The sequence below is a fragment of the Mauremys mutica genome, chromosome 4 (assembly GCF_020497125.1).
Source record: "Mauremys mutica isolate MM-2020 ecotype Southern chromosome 4, ASM2049712v1, whole genome shotgun sequence".
Classification (NCBI taxonomy): domain Eukaryota; kingdom Metazoa; phylum Chordata; order Testudines; family Geoemydidae; genus Mauremys; species Mauremys mutica.
This window is the reverse complement of record NC_059075.1, coordinates 107,983,024-108,009,570: the sequence shown is the minus strand read 5'-3', so window position 1 is coordinate 108,009,570 and position 26,547 is coordinate 107,983,024. Positions and strand designations below refer to the sequence as shown.

At 45.6% G+C, this 26,547-nt stretch overlaps 1 protein-coding gene across 1 annotated transcript in view; it reads right to left on the bottom strand.

Annotated features, from left to right (window-relative positions):
* Positions 1 to 7,671: 7,671 nt before the first annotated feature.
* The window catches only part of IGF2 (insulin like growth factor 2), a 36,527-nt gene continuing 17,651 nt past the window's right edge, over positions 7,672 to 26,547 (bottom strand). The window contains exons 3-4 of the mRNA XM_045015043.1: positions 14,556 to 14,722; positions 7,672 to 13,587 (exon numbers count right to left, since the gene is read on the bottom strand). Of these exons, the coding sequence (XP_044870978.1) occupies positions 13,348 to 13,587; positions 14,556 to 14,722 (407 nt within the window). The 3' untranslated portion in view covers positions 7,672 to 13,347. The remainder of the gene's footprint in view (positions 13,588 to 14,555; positions 14,723 to 26,547) is intronic.

Genomic DNA, 26,547 nt, shown 5'->3' with positions numbered 1-26,547 from the left:
TAGAAGTATGAACAACAAGGGTAATGTCGTAGTGGGAGTCTGCTACAGACCACCAGACCAGGGGGATGAGGTGGATGAGGCTTTCTTCCAGCAACTAACAGAAGTTGCTAGATCACAGGCCCTGGTTCTCATGGGTGACTTTAATCACCCCGATATCTGCTGGGAGAGCAATACAGCAGTGCACAGACAATCCAGGAAGTTTCTGGAAAGTGTAGGGGACAATTTCCTGGTGCAAGTGCTGGAGGAACCAACTAGGGGAAAAGCTCTTCTTGACCTGCTGCTCACAAACAGAGAAGAAATAGTAGAGGAAGCAATAGTGGATGGGAACCTGGGAGGCAGTGACCATGAGATGGTTGAGTTCAGGATCCTGACACAAAGAAGAAAGGAGAGCAGTAGAACAGCGACCCTGGACTTCAGAAAAGCAAACTTCGACTCCCTCAGGGAACTGATGGGCAAGGTCCCCTGGGAGAATAACATGACAGGGAAAGGAGTCAAGGAAAGCTGGCTGTATTTTAAAGAATCCTTATTGAGGTTGCAGGAACAAACCATCCCGATGTGTAGGAAGAAAAGTAAATATGGCAGGCGACCAGCTTGGCTTAACAGTGAAATCCTTGCTCGTCTTAAACACAAAAAAACAGCTTACAAGAAGTGGAAGATTGGACAAATAACCAGGGAGGAGTATAAAAGTATTGTTCAGGCATGCAGGAGTGAAATTAGGAAGGCCAAATCACACTTGGAGTTGCAGCTAGCCGGAGATGTTAGGAGTAACAAGAAGGGTTTCTTCAGGCATGTTAGCAACAAGAAGAAATTAAAGGAAAGTGTGGGCCCCTTGCTGAATGAGGGAGGGAACCTAGTGACAGAGGATGTGGAGAAAGCTAGTGTACTCAATGCTTTTTTTGCCTCTGTCTTCACAGACAAGGTCAGCTCCCAGACAGCTGCACTCTGCAGCACGGTATGGGGAGGAGGTGACCAGCTCTCTGTGGAGAAAGAAGTAGTTCGGGACTATTTAGAAAAGCTGGATGAGCACAAGTCCATGGGGCCGGATGTGCTGCATCCGAGGGTGCTAAAGGAGTTGGCCGATGAGATTGCAGAGCCATTGGCCATTATCTTTGAAAAATCATGGCGATCGGGGGAGGTCCCGGATGACTGGAAAAAAGCTAATGTAGTGCCCATCTTTAAAAAAGGGAAGAAAGAAGATCCAGGGAACTACAGGCCAGTCAGTCTCACCTCAGTCCCTGGAAAAATCATGGAACAGGTCCTCAAGGAATCAATTCTGAACCACTTAAAGGAGGGGAAAGTGATCAGGAACAGTCAGCATGGATTCACCAAGGGCAAATCATGCCTGACTAACCTAATTGCCTTCTATGATGAGATAACCGGCTCTGTGGATGAGGGGAAAGCAGTGGATGTGCTATTTCTGGACTTTAGCAAAGCTTTTGATACAGTCTCCCACAGTATTCTTGCCAGCAAGTTAAAGAAGTATGGGCTGGATGAATGGACAGTAAGGTGGATAGAAAACTGGCTAGATGGTCGGGCTCAACGGGTAGTGATCAATGGTTCCATGTCTAGTTGGCAGCCGGTATCAAGTGGAGTGCCCCAAGGGTCGGTGCTGAGGCCGGTTTTGTTCAATATCTTCATTAACGATCTGGAGGATGGTGTGGACTGCACCCTTAGCAAGTTTGCAGATGACACTAAACTGGGAGGAGTGGTTGATACGCTGGAGGGTAGGGATAGGATACAGAGGGACCTAGACAAATTAGAGGATTGGGCCACAAGAAATATGATGAGGTTCAACAAGGACAAGTGCAGAGTCCTGCACTTAGGACGGAAGAATCCCATGCATTGCTACAGACTAGGGACCGAATGGCTGGGCAGCAGTTCTGCAGAAAAGGATCTAGGGGTTACGGTGGATGAAAAGCTGAATATGAGTCAACAGTGTGCCCTTGTTGCCAAGAAGGCTAATGGCATTTTGGGTTGTATAAGTAGGGGCATTTCCAGCAGATCGAGGGACGTGATCATTCCCCTCTATTCAGCACTGGTGAGGCCTCATTTGGAGTACTGTGTCCAGTTTTAGGCCCCCACACTACAAGAAGGATGTGGATAAATTGGAGAGAGTCCAGCGGAGGGCAACAAAAATGATTAGGGGGCTGGAGCACATGACTTATGAGGAGAGGCTGAGGGAACTGGGATTTTTTAGCCTGCAGAAGAGAAGAATGAGGGGGGATTTGATAGCTGCTTTCAACTACCTGAAAGGGGGTTCCAAAGAGGATGGATCTAGACTGTTCTCAGTGGTAGAAGATGACAGAACAAGGAGTAATGGTCTCAAGTTGCAGAGGGGGAGGTTTAGGTTGGACATTAAGAAAAACTTTTTCACTAGTAGGGTGGTGAAGAACTGGAATGGGTTACCTAGGGAGGTGGTGGAATCTCCTTCCTTAGAGGTTTTTAAGGTCAGGCTTGACAAAGCCCTGGCTGGGATGATTTAGTTGGGTTTGGTCCTGCTTTGAGCAGGGGGTTGGACTAGATGACCTCCTGAGGTCCCTTCCAACCCTGAGATTCTATGATTCTATGATTCCGTGTTTAGGGATTGGTCACCAGCAAAGGTGAAAAAAGGGTTTTCTGCCAGACAAGAACTGTTATCTATCTGGCTGTTCATATGTCAGTTACGTATTGTAGGGTTCACAATGGGTCTCCTCTCACCAGTCTGAACTTACTGCTAATGAAAGATTGTGAAAACTTTAAAGAGAGAAGAGAAAAGGAACAGGAAAAAACAATCAGTAGGGGGTGAGGGGGGTGAACCCTGTCTTGAGGTGCACAACTTTGCTTGAGTATATCTGGAGGGACAAAGAAGACACCCTGGCATCCTTCACCGAGGAAGTAGACAGACAATGAGTTTGCTGCATGAAAATGGGGTCTCAGGCCTCGTTGAAAATGCAGGAGAGAACTTTGGGTGAGATAAACTTCTGTAGACAGGAAGGTAACTGGTTAGTAAAATTTAGTTTCCAGAAAGCATGTTATGATTTTTTGTATGTAACCATATGCTTCCAATATTTTTACTCACTATCACTTAAATCTTTGTTCTTTGGTAATAAACTTATTCCCACTCTCACTAGAAATATGTCTAACTGCTGTGGTTTTAAGCAAAGTGGTGATCCTGCGTGGAACCTTACAAGCTGGTGTGTGCTGTTCCTCAGCCTGGTAATTACGTGAGTGCTCAGTGGGCAAGGGGCTGGACACGTCACAGAATGCTCCAAAGACTCAGGGACAGATGTGTGTCTATTGCTAACTTGCAGAGAGAGAGCGAGGCCTGCAGAGGCCTGGAAGGCAGTGCTTGTGGTGCGAGGGGCTGGTGGTTTCAGGGGACTAATCCACAGCAGGCACAGACAATATTGCCTTGTGCTACAGGCAGGTGATGGTGAAGTGCCTCACAACCTGGGGTACCCCTGGGGAGTGTCACAGGTACATGCTGCCTTATGCTATCTACTTGCAGCAATTAGTAAAGTCACAGTTATAAAAACTGACCCCTACCTAGTGCTCTTAATACATATCAAGTCTTTCCAAAAGGTGAGAGAGTATTGTTATGCTGGAGCTGGTCCAAAAACGGCAGATATTTTGTGTGGAAAATTTTAAAGAATTTGTTGTTTAACGGGATTCTATCAGGAATGAATTTTGGTTTATTAAAAAATTGTGTGGGGAAAAATATTTTTTGTTTATTTTTGACCCACTTTTTCTTTTTTGGCCCCTGTAAAAGGAGGAGGAAGGAAAAAACTGCAAATGTTTCACTTTCTAGTTTCCTAGGGTTTTTTTGTTTGTTTTTTTTCAATGAAACTTTAAAAAGAACCCTCCTAATTTTTTCATTAATTTCCTTTTTATAAAAGGCTATTTTTGATTAACAATTTTCGTTTGACAAATTTTGACCAGTTCTGCATTAGCCACATTTCACAGGTGCTTTGTGAAATGTTGCTCATAGTTTTGGAGGGCATTCCCATCTTGGAGAAGCCGCCTTTCCATTTGCAAGACAACTATATTAGGGAGAGACTATTAACAATAATGTCAATTCCCAACATGGAGATCTTTATGGAGAGTGATCTTACAGTGTTTGGGCTGGGAGTTTCAAATGATCTTAAGGAAGGCAAATGCCCAGACAGCTCCCTTAGTCTGTTTATAAAATTCCAGCTTTACTCTATTGGGCGGAAAGGGTTAAACAACATAATACAAAGGACTTGGTCACCATATTCCTGCTGGTTGACTATGGAGGGGATTTATTGCATCAGCATGAAATCTCTTCCCCAAAAGAATGATCATATCAGGACTTCTTGTCTGAGACAATCATTGCCAAGTCAGGACTTCTTTGACACAAGACTCTTTTTTCATCCATACATCAGCAAATGGCTTGCAAGAACACTTGCTTGTGCAAGAGATTGATCCACAACAGGTGGAAAATTCCTCGTCCCATCTCAGAAGGTCTGGTATGTTGACATGCGAGACCTCTGCTCCTAGGAATATCTATGACCCATGAGAAAACTGAAGGAGGCTGTGTAAGAAGTGAAGAACTGCAGGGCAAGGATGTCATGGACTATATGAAGAAAATGATGCTGGGCAAGGACATGATGCTAGGGAGGTACTGAGGAGAGGTACCAGTCCCTTACTTCTGCCTGGGGAAAGTGGCTATGTGTTGCATGCCTGGAATTCTTATGTACAATTTTGTGTCATTGTCCTTAAATGACTAAACATTTTATTAACATGTGTTGAAACATGTTAAAAATTTTGCATGAAATTGTCACTGACACTTTGTTAATGTTGACCACATCTATTTATTATCATTTTAAAACCCCAGCCAGGTGCTGGTACTCTGTTATTAGCATGATGGATGCAACTCGATCTCTCTCCTGGTACATGTCGATTACCCTGCCATTAGAGCTGGCCAAAACCCAGGGCATTTTTCATGATTTTTTCCTCCTGGACTTTGTCAACATTGAGATACATTCAACATTTTTCCACCAGCTCTTCCTGCCACGCAACATTCTTCATTATACACATCTGACCCGTATCTCTTATATCATTCCATTCATCCTAGAGCACTAAACTGTGGGATATATGCTCTGGAAAGATGCAGTGAGAGCTGCAGCTGGGGAAGCTTCATAGATTTTAAGGCTAGAAGGGGACCATTATGGTAATCTGGTCTGACCTCCTGAATTCCTGAATCAAGCCTACGTTGTGTGGTTGAGAAAGAGCATAGCAAGTTGGACATTTCAGCTTGCCATTCGCTGTTGGCCAAAACAAGAAGAAACTGAAGGGGAGGGGCAGTGGGGTAGAGGAAGCTCTTGGAGGAGGGGAGGGGGCTCCCTGAAAATGCTGACATGAATTTAATGAGCAAGTACATTTCTAAGTATATGCACAGCGGGTAGCACAACAGAGAACCAGGCCAAGATTCCTAAATGGCCAATGAGTTTCCGGCAGGTTGAAGTCATGTCTGCTACAGAGTACTCCCCACTGACACCCAGAGCCAGAGAATCCTTGGCAGAGCAAAAAGAGCTGCCGCCAGCCTGAATCCTCAAAACACCAAGGAAGCCTTTATTCTAGGTTACAGGATCCTGTTGTTTCTCTCTTGGAACTACTTGGGAGTCGTTTTTTGAATTGCACATGCAATAAATATGTGTGGAGTCTCCTCTGTTAAATTGTGGAGCACGTGTGAATAGTGGTGTATCCAGCAGAACCCCAACGATATGAACACCAGAGTTACAGACTTACCGTGCAACCAGACCCCCTGTGGAACTGGAAGGCCTCAATCAGGCAACAGCGCAGACCAAAAAAACCCCCAACAAACAAATACTATCTCGGGGCTTTAGCCATGGGAGGCTGGGGATGCAGCTGTGGGTGGGTGTGCGCCAGGGCTCTGGGTGGGAGGTAGGGGAGGGGGGACTTGGGGTTTCTGATCCTCAGGAGCACTGGGGCTCAGGGCTTCAACGCCACATGGGGTGCTGGGGCTCGGGGCTTTAGCTGATTTCAGCCCCAGTGCTCCCCCTGTAGCTAAAGCTCCTAGCCCTAGAGTGCCTCCTCCCCCGCTGAAGCTGGGACAGGAGCCGGGGGGAGCCCCGAACCCCAGCACTCCCTGCGGGGCTGAAGCCAGGAATGGAGCTGCAGGACTGAAGCCCTGATCCCCAGCGCTCCTCTCAGGTCTAAAGTGCTGAGCCCCAGTGCTCCTGCAGAAGCCCTAATTCCCCCGCCCGGAGCCTTGGTGCCCCAAGAATCAGAAGCCCCAACTCTCCCCCACACCCGGAGCCTTCACCCCTTCCCTGCGGCTGCAGACCCAATCTCTCATGTGGCTGATGTCCGTAACCTCTTCTTCAGAGTTCCAGAACATTTGAGAGTTATGGACAACCTCCGTTCCCAAGGTGTTCGTAACTCTGAGGTGCTGCTGTATTTCCTGCATCACTAATAGTGGCAATTCTCTAATGCGTTCCATCAGAAGACTTTTCACAAGCATCTCCACATTAAATTCCTGTAAAGTGGAAATTATTCTAACGATCCTGATTTCACAGCAGAAAAAAAATGCAGGCAGAGCGGGCCGGATGCATTCCTGTTGCTGGTGTGGGGACAGAGCAGAGGTAGGTCATACCTCCTCTATTCAGGCTAGAGTAGCCCTTACTTCCTATTGCCCCTATGGGCTATGACAAGGGCACAGAACTGCCAGGACACAGATCCATCCTGAATAGTCCTCCCATTCCCAATCTTCTCCCGCCCTCCCTTTAGCCAGCCTCCTCTTCACCACCAACCCTACCAGGAATGTGCCCCGTCCCAGGGGTCTCCCGAGCTGGCACTACTGCACATCTATCATATAATAATCACTGCACTTCAGCAGGTTTCTTCAACACTTCCACTGGCTCTGAGGGCTCCCATTTTTCCTCCTTCTCTGAAGGATCTCCGACTTCAGTGACAGCCACCATCTTGGCCAACACACCAGAGAATGAAACAGGGGCCTCCAGAGGTAAACGCTTAAGCTAAAGAGCCAAAGCTATGAATCTGGTAGCTGAGAGGACTCTCATGGGCTGGGAATCAGACACACACACACAAGCAGGGGGCAGCAGGGGTTTGTAAGCTAGTGGAATGGACTCAGCAGAAAATTACACCTGGGATCCACAAGGTCTTGTTTTGAGCGCTGCTTTAAACAAAGAAAAATAAGTGAACCAGCAGAATGTGAAGTTGGGAGAGGGGGTGCCCCAGCTTGGAGGTTCAACCCAGACCTGGGGGAAGAGCCTTGCCGCCCAAAGGCATTACCTGCCTTCTGCTACCACCAGAAGCCACTCTTACAACCCTTTTCCTGATCATCCTCTGCAAAAGGCAGAGAAACTGAGCCAGGTTTAACCCTTTCTTCACTGGGGACCAGGGTGCAGTGAGGAAGTCATTATATAGAGTGCTCCTGGAACTAAGTTGATGCACTACCATCTTTTATGTAAGCATAATAAGTGTTGGCCGGTTGTATCGTACCCAATGGCAGGCTGTATCATGCTGATGCCACTGCGGGCTGACCCCTGTGCCTGCACTGAGCACTCCTGAAGTCACAGGGGTCTCTATACTAGTGCAGAGGTCTCTCTGCACCAATGTCATTGCAGAATTGGGAGTGACATTTTGTACCTCTTCATTAAAAATGAAATCGACACCAGAGGCCATAGGGACATTATAACTGATTGCTTTATTGATACAAATGAAAAGTACAATAGGTGCAGAATCCGGGCAGTTTGAGTCTTGCATATTAGGCTGAGTGCACACAAGTGAAATGATTCAAGATACATTAATACCCTTCCCAGCCCCCCCACCCCCCCCACCATATAAAACATGAGCGGACAGTAATACATACAATGACAAAACCAGTTTTTTAAACAACAAATACAATTCTTCCCTTCATTTAGTGCAGAGGCAGCTAGGTCCATCACCAAAAGACTGAGCCTTTGAGATCAGGCAGGATGAAGTGGATGAAGCTATTGTGCGATACTAAGACAATGGAACCAGTTGGGGGCCCTGCTCCATCCCTAAAGTGCTATTGCTATGCACAGAAGGTTGGAAGAACAGCTCTGGTGTTTTCCAGCAAACAAGCCATAAAATAATGTATACAAAGAAAAAGTGATTTTCCCCAAATGCAGAGACACTAACTTATACGCTTTAAACACTGCAGCCAAAGAATTAGTTGTGCCACTTCCATAAATGAGTTGCACCCCCAAAATCCCAGTGTATCATGCTGAAAATGAACCCCAACAAAGGTGTTTAATGTGAAAACAGCTGGCCCTGCTTCCCCCTGCAAACCTACAGAGAAGCAATACCTAAAATCATCATCCAGAATGGCAATGGGATGGGAGGAAAGAAATGATTTTCGTGGTTACTTCTATGGCACCAGAGGAATTCCACTAAACCCATATTGTGCTGGCAGTTTCAGATGCTCTGCTGAAGCAAAAAGCTGTGAAATTGTCCTTTGCCCTCTGCTCTCTGAAGCACTGTCTGAACTAGCACAGTTCTACATGGAAAGTCTGTGTGAGACACGTCATCAGTGGGACAGACCTGGACCAATTGGGTTAAGCTTCTAGTCAGAGGTTTTCAAACGATTAATGGGACTTGGTTGTTCAAGTCTCTTAGTCATCTAACTAGGTTGGGTCTTTCCATACAAGCAAATGTGGCCCCTTACCAGATCTATAGCTGTTGTAGTTAGTTAACAGACAAGCACATGGACAAATTCTGATCAGATCTACTGGTATAAACCCATTGACTTTGTTTACACCAATTTAACCTGGAGCAGACCTCAGTGCTCTGCAAGGTATAGGAATAAGGTGAATAAGATAGTGGGACTAACAAGAGAACTTCTACCTGCTAAGATACTAAATAGGATTTAAAATCTCTCTCATTCTCACTTGCAGGATCTTTACTCCAACCCCATCCACACTACTGATGAGAAAATATTTCTGCAGCTTAGCCCAATTGGTCCAATGCCCTAAACAGAAGCCCTCGGCAACATAAGGTGTCAGAAAAGGGTAAGTCATTCACTCCTTAAAGATACCAGGCATTGCCCAGTTCCATATGGAGCTTAACCCATTCAGTCTTTCTGGCCAAGTGAAGTGAACCAGCCAAAAGGAGAAACACCTACCGATACCTTGTTTAATGCTAAGATTTTGATCAAATTAGGGCTGCGGGACCCCCTTTTAGTTCCTGTGTTATATCACAGATCCACCTGCTACATGCAGTTAGCGATGGGCCAGACTTCAAAGGTTGAGTTTGAATGTTTACTGAAAACCTGAACCAAACCTCTCGCATCTTCACTACAGAGCTGGAAACATCACGAGAGGCTGGGTTTTTTTTTGGTATTTCCAGCACTTCTGTTGATGCTCCCAGTGGGAACCAGGTACTGCAGATAGGAGAAGGTTTGGCTGAAGTTTTAGGTTCTTTCTGTAGCATCTCTAGATGCCTTAGTCCTCTTTCTGAAGCAAGGAAAGCGTTAAAACTTTCCCTTATTCCCTAGAGCTACCACGGAGTGAAAAGCCCACACAGTGCAGGAGAGAAGGTCTGTGCGCTGAGCCAATTCTATACTGCTGCTGAGTTTCAGCACTAAAGCATTAAAAAAGTTCCTCTAATGTGAAGGACTGAGCCTGTGGCAGCTCACAAAAGGAACAGCAACCAAGGAAGGAGTCGCTGTAGCCTTTAGAACTATCTTTTGGTACAGTTAAACCAAATGTCTGAAAAATACCCACTTTCCCTTACTCTTGGGTGAATGTTAATGAAAACCCGGTTGAATATTCATAAAGGTCAAGAGGAATAATACCTCTCAGAAAATCCACTCTTATGGCATATTAAAAAAAAAAATCAAATAAAAGCTTTTTCTAGTGTTTCAACTGCTGCTCCAGTTTTGAAGTTCATGAGCCTTTCCACTCGGATGACTGAGGGCTGGATTCACCACGGCTCCTAAGCAAGTGGCTTAGTGTTAAGCATGCAAGTACAGTAGTGCCACTGAAGTCAAAGGGACTGTGCACATGCTCACTTAGGCATGTGTGTGAGTATCTTGCCAAACTGGGACGAAGGACCTGATGCACCATTGGCTCTTAGCGTCATCTGCATACACTTTATGCATGGGTGGAAACTGCAACCAAATGAGAGTGGTAGCATTTTACTTCCACTTTGCACTGGTGCAAATGACTACACGAGGTGCAAAGCAGCAACTGTGACCTTGACCGACTAAACTGCAGAGAGGCCCACAATATTCAAGACCCCAAACCGCATGGAAGTTCAAATCTTAGTCTGAACTTTTGTGCCTTAGGCCTATCTTTTCTTGTGAGCCAGAACTCCAGCTATTACTGGGTCCTTAGAAAGGGCCAACAGTTGTGAAGCGCAGAATCCTAGCACAACCCATCAGAGGGATCTAGAAAATCACATAAGCAAATGTTTAACAATAGGCATGAGTTCAACTGACTTCAATTGAATTCCTCATATGCTTAAAGTTAGGTGCACACTTGAGTGCTTTGCTACATCAGGGCCAGAGTGTATGTAGTATCTTGCAGGATTGAGCCAAAAGAGAGGATATTTAAAGAATTCTCCTCTGTGCCTTTATGAATATTGTCCCTTGGCACAACTTTCTCCCCACCCCTTCCCCAATAACAAAAATAAATAAAAGTAAAAAGAAAAAAGTCATGCTTCATATTCCAGATGGATATTTATTTGTTTAATAGGTATTTTCCACTTTAAAAAAAATATTTATTTTTGGTACTAAGCATCCAGGAAAGCTTTTTTTTTTTTTCATTTCCCCCTCTCTTTAAAAATAAAAACTATGTTTTTAAAGAGACACAAAAAGAAAAATCGGTTCTTTGCAGTTGCTTTGTGCCTTCCCCACCCACTCCCAGACCACCTTTTAAATCTGGACCAATTTTAGTTTTCTTTCATATATATTTAATAATAAAATAAATAAAGGATTTACTTTTTGTTGTATATTGCAGTGCCATTTTTTTTTAAAACAAAGGCTTCATGGCTCAACATTGCAAGGTAATATTAATAAACAAAAGGATTATACATTAATATCCTCCCCCTTCTCAGCCCCTCCCACTCGCGCCTCAAACCACAAAATAGAATACAATTCAAGTAGTCTCTTTAAAAAAAAATAATTTGTTTTTAAATGTCTGGCTATATAAGGCAAAGCAAGTACAGGACTGGTTAACAGAGTGTCTCCATCTTATTAGCAAGTGAGAGTATATCTGAGGGAAATGTAGTTGATTTCCCCTTTTTTATGGTTCCTAGACAGATTTTATATATATTAAACCAACCTATTTTACAGCCCTCTACCCACCTCACACACTTGTTTGCTCGCCCAGTGTTGAGCCTCAGCAAGCTAATTGGCTTTTCTCTCCCACATAGGCATCAGCTTTGATTCTGCACTAGGTGCAAAAAAGCCACCTTTGCACCTGTGGAATTATGTGGCTGTCTCAGGGGCTTGCCCCATTGCCCGTGTTAATCAGAGCAGCCTAGTGCTCTAAGTTACACTCAGACTTTCCATGGTCCCCTAAAGTGAAAATAAGCAGAGTGCAGCGAGCTCTGACTGCAGCCTCTCTATGCCATCCTCCCTATACCAGGCTTGTTAGGAAGGATGGTACAGAATCATTTTGCCAGCTCTACCCCTTAGGCTGGGGATATTCCCTGAGGGACCATTCTGCCCACCTGTCCTGGAATAGTGTAAGGGGATCAGAGTGGAGTAGAGTTTGCACCTACCCCTTTGAAAAGGGAGGAGGCAAGGGAAGGAACAGGATAAGGAGATGATTAGTCATGGAGCTATTGCTTCTGAGGAAACTCATGCAGGCTTTGATTCAGCAAGATACTGTGCCCAACTTCAAACATGGGAATAATCCCATTGGACGCCTCTGGGGCCTCAATGAGCCTTGAGGTCAGAGAGAAGGTGGTAGAGGGAGACCAAAAAGGACTCCATGAATGACACACAAAGCTTGATGTGAATGCTAGGGCCGTAATCCTGCAAAAGCTTACGCCTAACTTTCCACTCTATTAGTAGTCTGGTTGAAGTTGATGGAACTACACTCAGGGTGAGAAGTTAAGCACAGGCCTAAGTTCTTGCAGAATAGGGGCCTAGAATTGTAACTCGGATACCTTAACATCAGAATAGTTTATCTTTTTTCAAAAAATTCCCTTTTGATCTAAACAAATGCGTATAGACGTATTTCTGCATGTGCGTGCATCTGTGTATGTGAGTGACAACCAACTAGCTCATATGGTCATGACCAAGCTATATTTCAGAAGAGAAAAGAAACACATTTATCACACTTTTCCTAAAACGAAAAGCTACAATTTCAAGTTCAGTATTGAATATCTTGTCCTTCCCTCCCCACCCCACCCCCTGCTATTTCTGGGTTTTTCCCCCCTTCCAACTTACTTTAGCACCATAACACATTTTAAACATTACAATCCCTCTTCAGATACTACACAAAAATTGTCCCATAAAAATAGTGCTTTTTGCCAAAAAAAGTTATATATATTATATATATAAATCAACTAAATCCGTGGCAAATGTGCAATGCAGACGCCTCCTCTATTTAAAGTGAACATCAGTTCACTTCCTCTTTTTTATTTTTCCCCCTTTCCTTTACCTCTTTCTCACACTTCATTCGTGATTTTAAAAAGGTGCAAGTCGATTTGGAATCTTGTAATTAAGCACATACACACAAATAAATTCAGATGGGTCTTCTTGGAATTTCTTCTCAGTTACTTTTTTTTTTTTTAAGTAAAGGTGCAAAAAAAAAATTGCGCTTTACAAAAATAAGAAAAAATACCAAACAAAAAAGTGGGGTGGGAATGAGAAAAAATGTAACCCCTCCAAATAAATTTTGCCCCATTTTTTTCACTTTATTGTCAAGAAAGACATGGAATGGACTCTTCTGGTTTTCAATTTCATATTCTTTTTTTTCTTGCTCTTGCTCTTTATTTTGCCTTCTGCTGCTGGCACGTGGGATGTCATGCCCTGCCCAATATTAAAATAGTTCAAGTGCCAAACGGTCCCTTTTAAGTATGGGCTTGAAAATACTGGCTAGTGGGGGAACAAAACAAAACAGAAGTTTAAAAAAAAACCACTTTAATGCTTAAAGGACAATGCCACAGAAATTATGTTGTTGCTGACAATGCTGTAATCCCCTTCTCACTACGTCAGTTGTTTGGTTCTCTTTAAATTGGCGTTACAGTGCCCCCTTTTTATTGCTTCTGGGTGGAAAGGCAAAATCCCTCTTGCTTCACAGCCAAGAGGGCTAAGGGCTAGGGAAGTTAGGCCTCAAAAGTCCCCCCCAGGAGATTAAAAAAAAAAAATAGAATCCATTTCACAGTTCACTTCCGATTGCCTGATGTTTCTGAGGAAATTAGCACTACCAGGGGCTTCTGGCTGGGCAGGGAGATGAGGGGACGATGCACCTTGGTTTCATCAGATGCTTGCAGCCCTTCGGCTTGCCACCGGTACCTGCGAGCACGGAGGATGCTGGGAACTCCCCGTTGTAGGCGCTGTGAGCTCTTTTTCTGCCACACATCATATTTGGAGTACTTGACATGTGAAGGTTTTTGAAAGCTATCCTGAAAGAGGAGAAAGGGGGTGGGGTGGTAAAGGAAAAAGAAAATGAGGTTCACTCTGAATAGACCATTGGCTGAAAACCCCTGACACTGTGGGCTGTTGTTGCCACAGTGAAACCCAGCTAGGCAGACCTGCCCAAACTGAGGTTCTGAAAGCAAAAGAGGTCACGGGAGCCAGCAATAGAACTCTGGAGTCATATGACCAGTCTCCCTCTTTCGCCACTAGATTACAATGCTTTCCTATTGCTCTAGTAGCCATTACCGCTTTTTGTGACTGAGCTACTTTCACTTTGTAGTGGCCAGCACACATTTTCTAGATCAGGGTTTCTCAAACAGGAGTTGCCGATTGTGTATGGAAAGCCCCTGGCAGGCCGGGCTCGTGTGTTTACCTGCCCCGTCCGCAGGTCCGGCCGATCACGGCTCCCACTGGCCGCGGATCGCTGCTCTGGGCCAATGGGAGCTGCTGGAAGTGGCACGGGTCAAGGGACTTACTGGCCACTGCTTCCAGCAGCTCCCATTGGCCCAGAGAAGCGATCCGCGACCAGTGGGAGCCGCGATCAGCCGACCTGTGGACGGGGCAGGTAAACACACGAGCCCGGCCTGCCAGGGGCTTTCCCTACAGAAGCAGCTACCCCTTTTTGAGAAACACTGTTCTAGATGATCTGGTGTTCCTTTGTGTTCTTATTAAACTCATTTGATTCCTCTCTTGCCTTTCCGTTTTAATCTTTATTTACCCTACTCTCTTTATTTACTTCACCTAGTCATCTGATCTCTCACTTTATTATATGTTTGTTTTGTACAGGTTATTTTACATTATTTCCCCATTCAAGATATTCGCTCTGTGTTCCATGAAGGTCTCTAGGTACTGTTGTTACTGCAGAAGCAGCAGATCTTAGAGATAAGAACTTTCCTCTCCCGTGGGATTTGTTTTTTTAAAGAGCAGCTGATTTCTAGATATAATCTTCACTTACCTTGCTTAGTGCTGGTAGGACCACAAGAGAAGAGGACGAGAGGTCCCGCTCAGACTTAACAGACTTTGCGCAGTATGTTTCCAAAAGAGCAAGGTCGCAGCTCCGAAAACAGCACTCCTCCACTATGCCACGGTTGAATCTTCTGTTATTTCGTCCCACGGGTCTACCTGAAATGGCAGACCTAGCAGTTAGCTATCAATGGTTTTGAATTAGATTGTCCTCTCTTCGTCCTATGTCTGCACACAGAACCTAGCACATTTTACGTACTACTGCAATATAAACAACACACAGTTTTTGTACCAGTGTAAATATTTCAGTTAGGGGTGTCGTTTTTTACTGATGTAGTTATACATACAGCTTTTAGTCTGGACACCGTTATACTGGTATGAAAGTGCCTTATAGTGGTAGATTTTGTTCCCTTTCCCATATTGGAACAGCAATATAGGGATAAAGCCTCTTTAGACCCATATAACTGCATCTGTGCAGTATAGTTAAAGTGGTGCAATTTTTTAGTGCAGACAAGGCCTAAATAATACACAGATGAGTATTAAAGCCTCTGGTGTTGGTCCTGGCAATTGTACACTAGTAGAAAGAGGTAGTAGCATTCCTTATGTGTAGGGGTTCTACCAAATTTGCGGCTGTGAAAATCGTGTCATGGACCATGAAATCTGATCTCCCCCATGAAATCTGGTCTCTGGCTGCCCAGCTCTGAAGGCAGAATGGAGAGCAGCGGCTGCTGGCTGGGCACCTAGCTCTGAAAGCTGTGCCATGGCCAGCAGTAGCATCACCAGGCAGCAGCCGCCACTCTCCTGCCAACCAGCTTTAGGTAGCGCCACTGCCAGCAGCAGCGGAGAAGTAAGGGTGGCAATACCACAACCCCCTCATAGGCTTATGACCCTCTTTTGGGTTGAGGCCCCCAGTTTGAGAAATGCTGCGGAGAAATCAAACATTTTTTGCTGGTTGGTCCACATCATAAATAGCAAATTTCGTAACTGTGTGACACATCCCCAGAATTAGCTATTTATGCCGTACCAACCCATGAAAAATGTGTGATTTCTCTGTGATTTAAGTAGACCCCTCCTTATGAGGTGCCAGACTTCCACTGGAATGCTGACATTCCAGCGGTGAAGGGGACCAATGGAGGGATAGGCCACTTGCAGCCATCTAAGAATAGTTATTTAATTTCTTAACTGAGTCTTTTAATACAGGTTTCTTCTTCCGTATTTCTCTGCAAAAGGATGCTGTAGCCAGCAGTTACGTTTTCAAATGCTCTGCGACAAGGGGGTTTCATTTCACTGTGTAATTAAAACCAAAAACACTGGAGCAAAGGCCTAGATAGCTTGATATCTTAAACAAACAAAAAAACAGACATTCAAATTTGCCCACACTTCAGTGTGAAATGGGTCAGCTTGGGAAATATCAAACTTCTCAACCACAAAATGTCCTGGAACCAAATTGTCACTTTTGTTTTGCACATTCCCCTCCATCCCCCCAAGCGTTTGTAGGGGTTTTTTTTGCACTCAGCTGTTGTGGAGTTAGCTGGAGGGGTCTCTTTCTGAGCTTCTGAAACTAGACCAGGGGTTCTCAACCTGGGGATTGCGGTCCTTGGGGATGGGGAGTGGGTCGTATCACTTTGCCCTTCCCATATTGCTAAGTGTGTGGGCATGCACATGCAAATGGTGGGAGAGTGTTCTAGCTAAATGGTGGATGTAGCGGGGTGGTTACCCCGCTCCTGCCCTGAAGGGCTTAAAACAGCCCTGGGAAAGGGCTGTGGCAGGGGAAAAGCTGGGCTGATTGGGAAAGCAGCCACAGCTGTAGCCAGTGCAATCAGGACCCAGCTGGCCCTTATAAGAGGGCAGTGGGCCTGAAGGAAAAAGAGACACTCTCTCTAGTTTCTTGAGGGAGAAGGACCTGGCTGCCTGGGAGCTGAACAGGGTACCTGAGGTGAAGCAGTACTGGGGAAGAGTAGAGGGAGATGGGGTGCTCCAGCCTAGCAAGACCCCAGGCTACAGGCTTAGTTAAGGGCCCCAAAGGGTACTGCGGCTGTAGAGGGGCAGCCCAGAGATAGGCAGAGGGAGCTGGTCCAACCCCCCTTGCTGATGATGAGTGGTTTACAGACTGCAGTCTGCCCCAGGGAGCGGGGGCTAGCTGATGACTGGCAGTAGCCGCTGAGGCAAGGTGGGGATAGGGGGTTGGGGGATCCTCTGGGTGGGGAGACCCAGATTGTGGGTTGCTGCTAGGGGCCAGAACCCTGATGTAAAGGACACCAGGGTCCAGGAGGGACACAGGGGCCAGCGGCAGGTGAGAGGGCACTCCGGACTGGAAGAGTTAATTCCCAGGACTACCAGCAGGAGGCGCCAGGCCGGTGAGCTTCGCCCCCCCCACAGTGGGAAAGAGGACAACATCCTGGTATAAGAGATGTTAAGAGCCGGTGATCTAGAAACAGTATTCCAATTCCACTCCACTTCCCCAGTCAGAACATAAACACTTCAGGCTACTTGCACTTCTCATTTTCATGGGCACAGAGAAGTGGGCAGAAAGATCCAAGTTCAGCAAAGCACTTAAGCACGTGCAAGATTTCAGTGAGACTCTTCATGAGCTTAAAGTTAAGGGCTTTGCCAGACTGGGGTCTTAGTTACATCGAGCATTCTTCAGACCCATTAAAGAATAACCTACCAACTCTGCCTAGACACACACACTCTCATGTTGATGATGTACAGTAAATATGTAGTACGAAAGGAAGCCCCTGGAGACATACCACTAGTTTAATTGCTTTTAAAACAAAAACAAAAAACACAACCTCTGTCCTATTTCATCTGACATCCCCATTTTCCGCCTTCGCCGCACAGCCACATTTTTAAGGTCACTAGAACAAGTAAGGCACCAGAGTGAATCTGAGCTGCTATAGGGGACTTTGCTGACTCATAACATCTAGCCCAGCTTCTGGAATCATTTAAAAAGAACTATTTTTTTTTCTTTTCAGAAAACATTTCAGGCCCAACCTTTAATCAGCGAGCTGTGAAGGTTAGAAGGATGGTTGTCTCCCTAGAAAAGTTCAGTGAAGGGAACAAGACAAGCATTGTTGGGAGTTTATTTCTCTCATTAAAATGTTGGTGGCATGTGAACCTCCTGCATTTGGATTGTTGTATTTCAAGGCAGAGCCCTTTCCCCCAACCCCATGCTTAGGACTGTGGCTCCCCCATTTAATTCTAATTTCCAACCCTTGCCCTACCTTGATTGGTTGAGCCAGTCCCCTGGCATCAGAAGTCAGAAGTAGTGGCCAGTTCCCTGTGACTGGCTGCCAGTCGCTGGACATACAAGGGTGCATTTTAGTGCCTTGCTATCTCTAGGGAAAGCCCTATGACAGCTATGGGTGTGTCCTTATGAGCTACCTGTCCCATTGGTGAGGCTGTGCATGTATTCCAGTGTGTAATATCCACTAATCAGCAGGTAAACAGTAAAGGCAGCTGGAAGGGAGAGAGGCACATGCCTCACTTAGGCCATGGCTACACTTGCAAATTTGCAGCGCTGCAGCAGGGTGTGAAAACACACCCTCTCCAGCGCTGCAAATTGCGGCACTGCAAAGCGCCAGTGTGGTCAAAGCCCCAGCGCTGGGAGCGCGGCTCCCAGCGCTGTACGTTATTCCCCACAGGGAGGTGGAGAACAGACAACGCTGGGAGAGCTCTCTCCCAGCGCTGGCGCTTTGACTACACTTAGCGCTTCAAAGCGCTGCCGCGGCAGCGCTTTGAAGTGCAAGTGTAGCCATAGCCTTACAGATAGAGTGGATGTACTCTTCTCTGTGTGTGCTTAACTCCCATCAAGGTGTATGGCAGGGGTAGGCAAACCATGGCTCTTTTACAGTTAAAATGAGACTCGTGGAGGCCCTCATCCTCCCCACCCCCCATTCTCCGCCTACCAGATTCGTCAGGGGCCGGGGAGAAGCTCAGGGCTTCTGCTCTGTGGTGGGGCTAGGGGGTGAGGGGGTCTCTCAGGCAGGGCTTCAGCACCACGGGGCATACTGGCTGGGGCTGGGGCTGGGGGCTTCAGCAGGAATGGAGCTGGAGCCCCAAGCCCCGACAGGTGCTTCCTGTGGGACTGAAGCCCCGAGACCCCCTTCCCCACAGGGCAGAAGACCCTAGCCCCACCACCCCACCTCAGGGCTGAAGCCCCGAGTCCCAGCAAGCACGCCCGGCCCTCGATTATCGTACATGGCTCAGAGGATCAGTAAGTTTGGCCACCCCTGGTCTATGGTAAATGCAGGCCTATGCAGAGAGGGAGGGAATACTCGCACCCTACCTGAGTTCATACTAAGAAGGGATCCACAGCTGGCCAAGCATTTACCTGGATAATCGATCATACTCAGCTGCTCGAGAGCTAACATGACAAATGTCCCCTTTTCTATTACAGACACTGGACTAGTTCCTATAAGCAACTGAAATCTAGGAGAATCTAAGTATTGCACTGTCCCTGCTGTCTGAAAAGCTAGGAACAGCTCGAATATTTAGCATATTTATGATTCCAGGAAGGGGAGAGGGAGTGTAAAGTGAAAATCAAGAAAAAGCAAAGTGATCCTTTTGGATAGTACTCCATTCACATTCACACTAGTGGAAGGCTGTGTCAGCATTTCTGATCTAAGGTGCTGACGTGCATACGTTTGGGGGAAGGGATTATGTTTTAAAGACTTAACATTTCTTTCAAAGAGAGAAGTTAGCTATTAGTTGTGTACATTTTCCAAAGCACCTAAGTGACTTAGGAGCCTAAATGCCATTAACTTTTACTGATACTTAGAAGCCTAAGGGTGGGATTAAAAAAGGTACTTGGGCACCTAACTCCTACTTATTTCAATGAGAACTTGGTACCTAAATCTCTTGGCAAATTCCAGCCTAAGTCACTTTTGAAAATGGGACTTAGGCATTTTGGAAAATATTAACCAATATCTACTTCACACAGTTATGTGTGGGATTCTCAGAAATACACATCATTGGCCTAACTCTGCTCCCATTGAAGTCAATGCAGCACCAAACACTCTTGAAATTCCCACCCTTAGTTTGGCAGGTGAGTAGTCCAATATGGCCTTGTGTTTTTGCTTCTGCTGTTTCCACCTTCCATTCTTCAATCCTTTTTCCCAACCTCAACATTCCTTTCCCATCAAAAAGAAAACAAACAAAAACACTTGAAAACCCTGAGAATCTGCAAAGTTATCTGCTGTGTAACTGCCTGCTGTTTTCCTTGCTCACTTTGCTGCCAACTATTTTCCTATGATAGGACACATTTCCAATTACATAATTGTATGATGGCCGGGGATTTGAATCTCACCAGAAGCCACTACAACCTTTCATGAAAGATTTAGTGCTTTTAAAAACAACAAACAAGGATATTCAGTACCAGAAACTGCTGCTAGATAATGACCCAAAGGCAACAGAAGCCAGGAAATGTCTAGTTAAGGGTGATAACACTGCTGGACTAGGTTGGGGTGAGTGTTAGTTCCCTAATGTGATTTATTCATGGACTGAAGGGTGAATTTTTTGGCTTTTGGCCCATCTGTGGCCTCTTGCCTTAATGTCACTGAAACACGTGAGGAGGTTGAGTTGCTGTATTACCACACTGAAATGCACTACTGTAGGGAATCTATTCCTTGGCAGAGGTGAAGGAGGAGGGATCAGCAGCCATTCACTCCCACATTAGTGCAAGAGTGAAATGTTTGCCTTTCCCCTTGTGCTCTCTATTTAACTAATGATTGTATTTTCACAAGGAGACCGGCTTCCTTTCCTGCTCCATAAATCAATCATTCCATTAAAGCCCTATGCTTACTGGGCATGCTCCTCTGAAATCGATCCCCAGTACTGCTGACATGTACCAGGTTACCCAGAATCCCTAGCACTTTTATTATCATTTAAAAACAGGACCTCTCCTCGATCACTTCACACCCGAGTTGGGAAGCCCCCCTGGGAAGGTTTGAAGTATGTTATAGAATGAGCAGAGTTAGCAGTAATATTAGCTCACATGAACGCTGCTGGAGCAGTGCATGTCATAGCAAAGTATTATGCATCATCTCTGGTCAATGTTTTCAGAGGTGATGGGCACCTGCATCTCCCTGTGACTTCAGTGTGAGCTATGGAGCATCTGTGGGAAAATCAGGCCAGTGCTACTTAGGTGCCTAATTTTCTGCACAGATGTTTGCTTTGATTTGCAGCAAGAAAAAGTGATTGTGCTCAGTCACCTAGCTACTGGGCTTCCGGGTGACTCCAGGCAAATCACTTCACCTTGCTGTGCCTCAGATTCCCCACCTGTAAAATGCAGCTAATATTGCCCTCCTTTGTAAAGCACTTTGAGATCTGCTGATGAAAAGAGAGCTAGGTAATATTATTATAGTCATGTAGATTCTACTATCACTAATACTTACACCGCAGAGCAAATATCTGCAGAGTAACTGCAGGCCTCAGCTTTGTCGTGCATGTAAGTAGCAAACAGGATTTTTGATAGCACTTCTTCCCTCTCCCTTAGTATGATGTGAAACAAGTGCTACTTCAGGAGGCACATGGGTGTATGCACATGCATATCCTAGGTGACATAGTAAGGAGCTGGAGGAAGAAGATCCAGTCCTGCTCATGTCACCTACATTCAGATCTGCCAAATCAAATGTACATTTCAAAGTGAGTGTGGCAGGCGTGGCTGGGCAGATGTCAGGTGACCACCTTTCTGCTTTTCATAGGAGTGTGACATAGCAACAAGTGTCACTGGGTCATGCTGCAGGTCTGGGAGCCCATTGCTGGAGAGCTGGTATCTGGAGAAAGCAGACAGACCAGAGTAGCACCTAATGTTCAGAGCTTGTTTTTAGAGCTCATGGAGGAGGAGAGGTGCTGGCTGACTTGTTCCTTTAATTTAAACAGCCCCAGGACACCAGCCACAAAGTGGGGACAGGTTTGCTTAGACTGGTCATCCCTGAATTTCTCTGGCTCCCCCACCCCTCTATCAGCTTCTCAATCAAAATTGCTGCTAGCACTTACCCATACATGCACTCAAATGTATGCATGCATAAGGGAGACTGCGTGTTAGATAGACACCTGTCAGGCATGGTCTAGATAATACTTAGTCCTGCCATGAGTGCAGGGGACTGGACTAGATGACCTTGCGAGGTCCCTTCCAGTCCTGTGACTCTACGTGCATAGCTGTATGTATGTGGGGGGAAAATGCACACATGCACATCTTTGCATGGAGTGGGGGAAATGCATGTACTTGTTCATGGCTGTGTGGGGAAGGAACAGTGTGTACACACTGGTTGTTTGCGTGCCACACACAGGAGAAATTTTAGGATTCTCGGGCTCCAATCAGTCAAGCACCAAGCCAAATGGAATGAGACTTTGGGTGTAAACAATCCCCTCTCCCGTCAGAGGAATGTAGAGACCAACAAGAGAGCCTTTGTCAGATGGCTGGGCAGCCACAGCCATTGTCTCAGTCCCCCTGCCTGCCCCTCCCCCCACCCAGCAGCAGCTCCCCCCCCCCTTTTTTTCCTAGTGTTATTGTGAGGAATGGCAGAGAGAAAGAATGTGCCCTGTCAGCATAAGTGGCTGTTGGAAAGAGCTAAATTCTTATCAGCTGTTGGAAAGGAGGAAACAGGAGCTGTTGTTTACAGAGAAGTCAGACACCCCCCCCCCCATACCCCTTTTCTCCACTGGCCCCTATTCCAACAACTCCAGATCCAGGTCTTCCTTTCTACCCACCCCTCTTCCTGGTTCTGTTTTTTTGCTAATAGCAGGAGTCCCTTGCTCCTGCTGAGGCCCTAATCCTGGTGTCAGACTCTTGGCCCTGCACCCCTCATTCTAATGCCTCTGGGCCTAAATCACCATCATCCTGCTCATAGTGCAGTCACTCTTACTGGTGCAAAAAGCTTCCTGGTCAGAAGGACAGCCTTCAATGCTGCCTTTGCATCCCTGTGTTGGACTGAAGGAGGGTCAGGGTAGCAGCGAGTTGGAAACTCTCTCAAAAACATTCACACAGGGTTTGGTGTTTTGACATCCAACTTGTTTTAGAGAGCTGGTTTTCTGCCACTCTCTCCTCTCATCAGCCTCAGAGGAAAAACTTCACAAGTGTCTTGCTCAAATACAAGAACAGTCCAAAAGTCCTGCAAGATCACTTAACCGCTAGGGCCAGATCCTCAGCTGGTATAAATTGGCAAAAGCTCCACTGATCTATACCAGCAGAGGACCTGACTACGAAGCGGAGAGGTTTATACTACATTGTGAAGGGGTCATAGGAGTTTTCATTGCAAAATGTTTTCAGAGTGTCTCTTCCCAAATTTCCACCTGAAATTATTTGATGGAGGGGAAAAGCACATATATGATACCAGCTGAAGGAGGATGTACATTTTTTTGCATGTCTCAGAACAGTTTTTTCTCCGCACCGCAAAACACCTTTGCATCCTCTCTCACTAAATACAGAAATGGAGAGGAGCTGAAGCGGAATCCCAGATCAAAATATTCTCCCAACCCTGCTCCCCTGGGGGTGCACAAGATCTAGATTTAAATATTAAGGTTTTAGCTCATTTCCATGCAGAACAGAGAGAAACAACATCTCCACTCCCTCCCCCACTCCCCCATCACCTTAAACCAGTGGTTTTCAACATTTTTTTCATTTGCAGACCCCTAAAAAATTTCAAATGGAGGTGCAGGCCCCTTGGAAATCTTAGACAAATGGAGGTGCAGGCCCCAGGAGTCCACAGACCACAGGTTGAAAACCACTGGCTTAAACCAAAAAATATCTAAAGGGTGTGGGAGTTTAATGCCTGGAGTTAGGAGTACACCCAGAAGAACTGTTGCCTTTGGACTATTCCTGCAGATCTCATTCATGTGTGAATTCCATTTAAACATCAGTGGGCTTTCTCACAGAGTTTTCTTCAGGAGTAAGGGCTACAGGACTGGGACCCTGAGGAGCAGCAAGTACATCCTCTCCATTTCCGTTTATCGCTGTTGGGCGACAGTAGCATCCGGACCCCATAGTATTGCATGCTACACAGAGAATGCCAAACCCTGTCCCACAGAGCTTACTGTCTAAGTAGACAAGAGAAACCAAAGCAGACAAAGCAAAAGGTATTTTTAAAAGTGCAAAACTTTTTTTATGGTTTATATAAAAAGAGATGATTTCTCTCAGCTATCCCATCCCCTCAGTCAAGCAACACCAGCACCAGGACTGACTCTGTGTCATCCTGTACTAACAACCCAGCAGAAATGTTCCTCTGGTAACTAACTAGGCACCACCATTTAAGTTAGTTTCAACACTGATAATCCACTGACCCAGCTCTCCATTGCTTTGCACCTTGTATTGGCAATGACACCTGTTTAACGTGGGTGTCAAGTGTTGCCATTCTGATCTGATAGGATCTTGCATCTACCATGCACTGGTGCAAATGGCAATAACACAGTGCAGGGCAATGGAGAATCAGGCCCGGGATGTTTGAGAGGTGCTCAGACATTACAGCAACCAGGGCTAATGGAGGCACATAAATGCAACAGTGCTGTGCCTCTCAGTGATGCCTGCCTAGTGCTTTAGTTTTAATTGACTTTTAAAAATTATTTCCTTTCATACTGATGTATAGCAGGAGGTTCCTATGAAAATCCCAGTGCTGGAAGACAAGCAATGCATGAAATAAGTCAACACATTTTAATGTTTAGACCTTTCTCTGATAGCTGCAGGTGAAGCTCATCAGTGTGTGTGGGGGGGGGGCGGGGCAGATTATCCAACAGGTTCACCTCCCATCTATGCATGCAAATGTTGTGCTTCATTTGTGCCGGGGCTTGCCAGAGCTCAGTCCCAGCACCTCTAGGCTTGGCAGTTCATAGCCCCAGCACTTCTGGGCCTGCTGCATCAGTTATGAAAGTAAAAAAAAATTTGCTTGAGCCCTGGCACCTAATTGCTTGAGCCCCGGCACCTCTTTCATTACAAATTAAGCACTGTTTAACCAGCATGCTGAACAGCCAGTGTTCTCAATGAGAGCTGCTCGGTGCTAAGCAGTTATGAAAAATCTGGCCCCAGTTTTGAAAAGTAAAGCCAGAATTTTCCGAATACTCAGTTTAGCACAACGAGCAGGAGATAAACTAAAGAGAAAGTTCCTTAGACCATTAGGGTGCATTCTAACTCGGATGCCACTGAGGGCTTTTTCAGAGCTAATAAGCATGTTTCTATGCTATGCTCCTCTGTGCCCAGTGTCTCAGTATAGTGACATGTTCCCATAACTTGCCAGGTGTAATTTGATTTACATTGTGGGTCCTATGAAGCACCCCTTGTTAGGTAGTAAAGGATTAACATGGGCTTGTGCTGGTTTTATTTCCTCTCCCTGGGCACAGGGACTCTTCAGAAAAATTGAGAGAAAAGAGTATTTGCCACTTGGCATGAAGCTGCTTATTTGCCTTCAAAAGTGTTTTTATTTTGGACTGGAAGAAAGGGTTACTTGAGGTGAAAGGAGGTCCCTATGTCAGCAAAACAAAAGCCCCATTCCCCTTCCTCCCCAGAGTGGGGGAGGGGAGAAAAATACACAAAAGGAGAGAGACAGACACTCAACTATATATAGACAGAGAGGAAGAGGTGTTAGACCCAGACAGAGTTATCCTCTTCACAATTGGCTAGTAAAGCAAGTCTCTGGTCCTATAGTCTCAGCAGAACTTTGGCATGTGGTCTCCTGACAGAAGGAAAAGTGGAAGGCAGAAGAGGAGAACAGAAAGAGTAACTAGAACTGCAAACTCTTTCAGCTAAGCTAACCAACAGAAAGGAAGTGCTCCAAACTGCCTTCCAGAACTGCAGCCCCTGGAGCACTTGCTAGTGGTCAGCAGAGAAGTAGCTGGTGACATGGTGACAGTTTATAATCAGCTGCTCAATCACACCAGTGCAGCTAAAAATACATTCTTAATATTACACTGCTGTGCCACTGGGACAGCCAGTCGAGGGACAGTGCACCATATTGTGTCCAGTTCTGGGTATTGTGTCCAGTTCTGGGCACCACATTTCAGGAAAGATGTGGACAAATTGGAGAAAGTCCAGAGAACAGCAACAAAAATGATTAAAGGTCTAGAAAACATGACCTATGAGGGAAGATTGAAAAAATTCGGTTTGTTTAGTCTGGAAAAGAAAAGATTGAGAGGGGACATGATAATTTTCAAGTACATAAAAGATTGTTACAAGGAGGAGGGAGAAGAATGGTTCCTCTTAACGTTTTGAGGATAGGACAAGAAGCAATGGGCTTAAATTGCAACAAGGGAGGTTTAGGTTGGACATTAGGAAAAACTATCTGTCAGGATGGTTAAGCACTGGAATAAATTGCCTAGGGAGGTTGTGGAATCTCCATCACTGGAGATTTTTAAGAGCAGGTTAGACAAACACCTTTCTGGGATGGGCTAGATAACACTTAGCCCTGCCTTGAGTGCAGGGGACTGGAGTAGATGACCTCTCGAGGTCCCTTCCAGTTCAATGATGCTATGATTCTATACCACCACGAATTGTAGGTGAGGGGTCTAGGAGACAATCTCAATGTGGCTTGCACTATGAACGTTTTGGAACCTCCTTCTGCTCCTGTGAGATGAGGCAAAACAATAGAGCTGATGCGACATCAATTGAGCTGAACCAAACCTCAAAGTTCAGATCAAAACACTTTGGGGGTGGAGATTCAAAGCTGAGATTTGGGTTCTTTTCTAAATGTATCAATTCCCCTTCCCCCTGAAAACTGAGATTAAGATATCAATATTTCAGAAAGCAAATTTCCCCTGTATCTCAAAATAAATCCTGTACAGTTGGTTACTAATTTAGATAAGCTAATTAGTAGAAATTCTCAAAGTCAGATTGGAGGTAAGGGAGGGGAGAATTTATAACAGGGAGTGTATTTGCTATCTGCATCGAATTCATTAGTTCATCTACCTTTACCTCTCCTGGTCATCTTCCTACCAATTATACTTGTCTTTCAGTGTTACTCCTGTAATTAGATTAAAGCAGTTCAGTCAGCAAGCGA